Raw genomic sequence first — 4,336 nt, forward strand, 5'->3', positions numbered from 1 at the left:
TTGTACGGCCTTCCAGTTGCTTTCATAGCAGCAAGGCAGGGCAATAAAGCCGACATGTCTTGGTTGCCGTAACAGCACCAGTTCAACAACGACTCCAGACGCACTAAAAACTCCGCCGAACATGGCGAAGCGCGTCCAAAGTGTAGAATTCGTGGAGTTGATTGTATTTACAGCGAGGAAGACAGTGTCCAACGTTTTCTAATCTAAGATGAGTAGAAAACAAAGGTCACAGCCTCGCTAGTCCTCTCACCCCTCCTCCCAACCCCAACTCTTTTCTCTGCTGGTCTTCAGTGGAGAATCTTACCATTTTTTAAATTCTGCAACATTTTTTGTTACTTCAGTAGATATTTTGCTCCGTCTGACCATCTCCATCTGTCTGCCATATGTCAAGTTTTCCCTTTTTCCTGGTGTTCTGCTGGTTCGCTTTCTTCCATTTGCTTTCGTTTGGTTTGTGTAGATTTGTTCGTATGGTGGTAGTCTTGATTGGGTTTGCATTTGCATTTGCGTGTTGATTCACGTGCAGCGCAGTGCTGCCGCTGTTTAGACTCGTCGGCGCCTGAGAAGTTCTTCAGGCCGCGGCAGTTGCAGGATATGCTTAGTAGTAGACCAGAAGAACCAGATAGGAAACTAACAGCCGTGCATCCGCCTGCTCCGGACGGGCCCGGCTGCAGTGGTGTTGTTAAGTGGTCTGTTGCGGCGGGTTACGTTCCTGCTTGTATCGTTGCTGCTCCTCCTGTGGATGAAGCCTGCCTTAAAGCATGCTAGAGGGTGTTCCTATTGCAGGCTGCGCTACACTGGAATGGTTTCTACGGTGCAGACCACCACTGCCGTCCTCTCACTCTCATGTACATTTGCTGGTATTTTCGGAGTCATTTGCACCCGCTTGTCTGTACATTACATGCAGATGGTAGAGAATAAAGCGAAGGCACCGTTAGGGCCTAATGCGTTCTAAAGGAAGGCCATCTGCTCTACAGCACGTTGGTAATGGGTACGATCGCCCTCACCTCTGTATCGAACAGAGGCACATTGTGACGCAACTACAAACTTATAACCCGCGTCGTTATTACTCATTAACATTGAATATGTAATAATAATTAGTATTTCAATGGATTATGTGTAAGCGGAGTTCCTTTGGGCGCAGCTCCAGCCTGGTCTCTAGTCTCCTTAAACGTCGCACTGCACCGTTGCGCAACGCAGGCTATTTATTACACGGCATTCTTTACCCCGAATCATTTATCACATAACCCAATGTATATAAAACCATCTATTACGGTGTTTTAACGCGAAACACTAACGTTACGCTTCGAAAATTTAGTCTATTGCAAGAGATTGCAGCCCCATGCTCGAGTTGCCTCAACTGCATTCACTTCAGGCTTGTTATAGACCATCATCTTCTCCGGGATTTAAACTAGCTGTCGGGATTACTTTTTTTGAATAATAAGTCTGAACATCATTTCACGCGGAAAGCACTCAGACGAAAGCAAAAAAGGTCAGCTCACGTCGCGGGGTTGGTGTAGTGGTTATCACGTCTGCTTTACACGCAGAAGGTCGCGGGTTCGAACCCCGCACCCCGTACGCTTTAGCTTAGCGCCTTTCTGTGACGGGCTTTTGTTTATTTCCTCTATATAATATTACTGCTGTGCTCTCGCGTACGTTTACTTCCTCCTAATGCTATGCTCCCTATACTCGCCACGGCGGAAGCAGATACTAGGGGCAAACTTGAAAACACACAAACGCTGGTTCAGCTTGTATATACAACCAAGGATATAGATTAGAATGTTGAGAAAAGGTGGAGTTGGTACACCTCCCAAAGGAGGAGCTAGGGCGTAAGGAAGGGACCGTCGGACATTACGCATCGGGTAGCAAGCAAAAACAAGCTTCACCCAGATAGGCTGTTTGCCATGAATTTCAAATCACCCGTGTCATACAGCGGCTGCTGCCAGCGCTGTTCTTGCTGCAGAAGCTGCTACTGCTGCAGAACCTGCTCCTGCAGCATTTACTGCTGGAACCGTCAGAAGCTGATGCGGCCTCAGCAGATCCGTCAGCTGCAATTGGTGAGCCGGGTGTTTCCTATGGCAACGGGGGCCGATGAAGCTGCAAATTGTGCAAATTGCTGCCGCTGCTGTAGCAACAGTCCACACCTGTTGCTGCTGCAGATGCAGCGGGTGCTACCGCTTCATTTGACCGGTGCTTCTGTTGGCGCAATTCCCGCTGATGGTAGTGCTGCTGCAATGCAGTCTGCCTGCATAGTAGTCGCGGATTCTCGCAAACCGGAATAAACAAAAAAGGAAACAAGCAGCAGCCATAGCAGCGGCCGCGCAAGCAGAAACTGCGTGCTTTGGAGCAGCAGCAGCTCGTTTTGCAGCAAGCGCTGCAGTAATCGAATCTTTTTTGCCCATGCGGTGACGTTGACGAAGTGCGTGGTGTGTGGGTTAGAGGGGTTTTGGGCCTAGGCTTGACGCTGGACGCTCACACTTAGGAGCCCCTGCAGGACGGGAAGGTAACCCCGCCACAGGAAACCATTCCAATGATTACGCAAAGCATCTGAGCAGGAAAGAAATACATAGTCAAACACCGGCTTCTCAGGTCCTAGAGAGCTTGGAGCCGGAACGCTAAACCCTAAACCCTAATATCTAAGTTGCCGACGTACAGATATAATGCCGACGATCATAGCAATGATTCGCACATTACGCCACCAAAGGGCGTTTTTCAGGCGGCGGGCCTGCAGAGAAAACCAAAACAAGAAGCCATAAACCCTAAACCCTAAGCCATAAGCCCCAATGGACACAGCCAGAGGCTATACTTCGACGGCCTCTGGAGCGCTCACAATTAGCAGCAACAACCCCCAGCCCTAACTCTACAGCCAAAGCGTATTACCTGCCGTCGGAACGTCACAGCCTCCTGGTTCAGCTGCTCCGACTGATCCACCAGCAGATCTATCCTCTCTCCGCGCTGAAGAATCTTGTCTGTACATCCCACACTACACACCCTGGACCCTAAATTCTAAACCCTAAACCCTAAACCGCTAAACTACCCTAACCCTAAGCTGCAAACACTGAGATCCAGAAAACCCTCGTCTCAGCCCCGCATCCTACCGATGCTGTCGATCATCACTGAGTGGATCCCGTCAATCTGAGTGCGGATTTGTCTGAAGTCATCAAGAGTCTGGTGGGAGTTGAACGAGTCCTGCGAACAAGCCCCAAGCCCTAAACCCTAAACCCTAAACACTTGGCCACATGCATTGCACCTTAAGCCACGGAACCTCCCCCCTAAACCCGAAGCCCTGGGTCTATGAACTCAAGCCTCACAAGCATGGTTTTCAGGGTAGGCCCAAAGTTGCCCTGTAGAGACAGCGCAATGCCGGTCTTTGCTGCTTCGCGGTGCTCGGGGAAAAACCTGCAGCAGCAGCACCAGCAGCAGAAGTAGCAGCAGCAGCAGCACTAGCAACAGCCCAATCAAAATACGGGCAACAACCGTCCCTTCCAACACGCTGTAAAAGCATGAAAGGAAGGGGCAAAGCACGCGGCGGCAACAACGAAATAAGCAAGACAACCAGAAACGCAAGAAAAGAAGCGCAGGGGGCGCGCTGCAGCAGCTGCATCGACAACAGAAGCAGCAGCAACTTCGACGAAGCAACCACCACAATAACAGCAACGCCAGCGTCGATAGCAGCTCTGTTGAAAGCAGGAGAAATGACAGCAGCAGCAATAGCTTACTGTTGTTTGACCGCCTCTAGGAATTCGAATGGCAGCGCAAACCCTGCGCTATCATCGGCCATCGTTAAAAATGTAAGTCCTTCGCACACAATGTAGTGGAAGACATATCTGAGAAGAAGCAACCGCCGCAGAACATCAACTGCATCATATGGACTTCAAACCTCTAAACACTAAACCCTAAACCCTAGTTTGTACTTCGGTGTAATGTGCGTCTTCGAGAACAAGGAAAACAGACCTCCTGGGTCTGCGCCCCCCCTCTCCGAGCTGAACTTGTCACAGCGCCTTTGCCGCTCACCTGTCGTAGATGTAGGACATGCGCTGCTTGTCTGTTGGGAGCCGGCAGAGGAGAAGGCGTGTGACAGTGGGGAAGTTGCCTTCGCTGTCTGCGTGCTCACATAGCACTACGTTACCTGGACACAAACCCCAAAACCTAAACCCTAAACCCTAAACGTTTAACAGGAGAATCTTGGGTATGGCAGTAATAAAATTCAAAGCTGTAATACGTGAGCGCTTCAAACCAACAACTGCTTCAGCGCATCTGCCTCTTTAGACTCACCCCTCGCGATGAGGGCGTATATAAGCGGCATAGTGGGCGCCCTCTCTTTCACCTTTGGTCTAAA

At 50.1% G+C, this 4,336-nt stretch overlaps 1 protein-coding gene across 1 annotated transcript; it reads right to left on the reverse strand.

The window, feature by feature from the left end:
• Nucleotides 1–2,475: 2,475 nt before the first annotated feature.
• On the reverse strand, nt 2,476–4,303 carry EMH_0077300 (Vesicle-associated membrane protein 7-like isoform, related; the record flags this gene model as incomplete). The annotated part of the gene is made up of 8 exons (XM_038022752.1): nt 2,476–2,544; nt 2,651–2,722; nt 2,878–2,966; nt 3,096–3,186; nt 3,309–3,396; nt 3,717–3,824; nt 4,012–4,126; nt 4,273–4,303. The coding sequence occupies 8 exons, from the start codon at nt 4,301–4,303 to the stop codon at nt 2,476–2,478; spliced, it is 663 nt and encodes a 220-aa protein (XP_037878606.1).
• Nucleotides 4,304–4,336: the final 33 nt, after the last annotated feature.

Source organism: Eimeria mitis, genomic scaffold (genome assembly GCF_000499745.2).
Source record: "Eimeria mitis Houghton genomic scaffold, Emh_scaff4733, whole genome shotgun sequence".
Lineage (NCBI taxonomy): Eukaryota > Apicomplexa > Conoidasida > Eucoccidiorida > Eimeriidae > Eimeria > Eimeria mitis.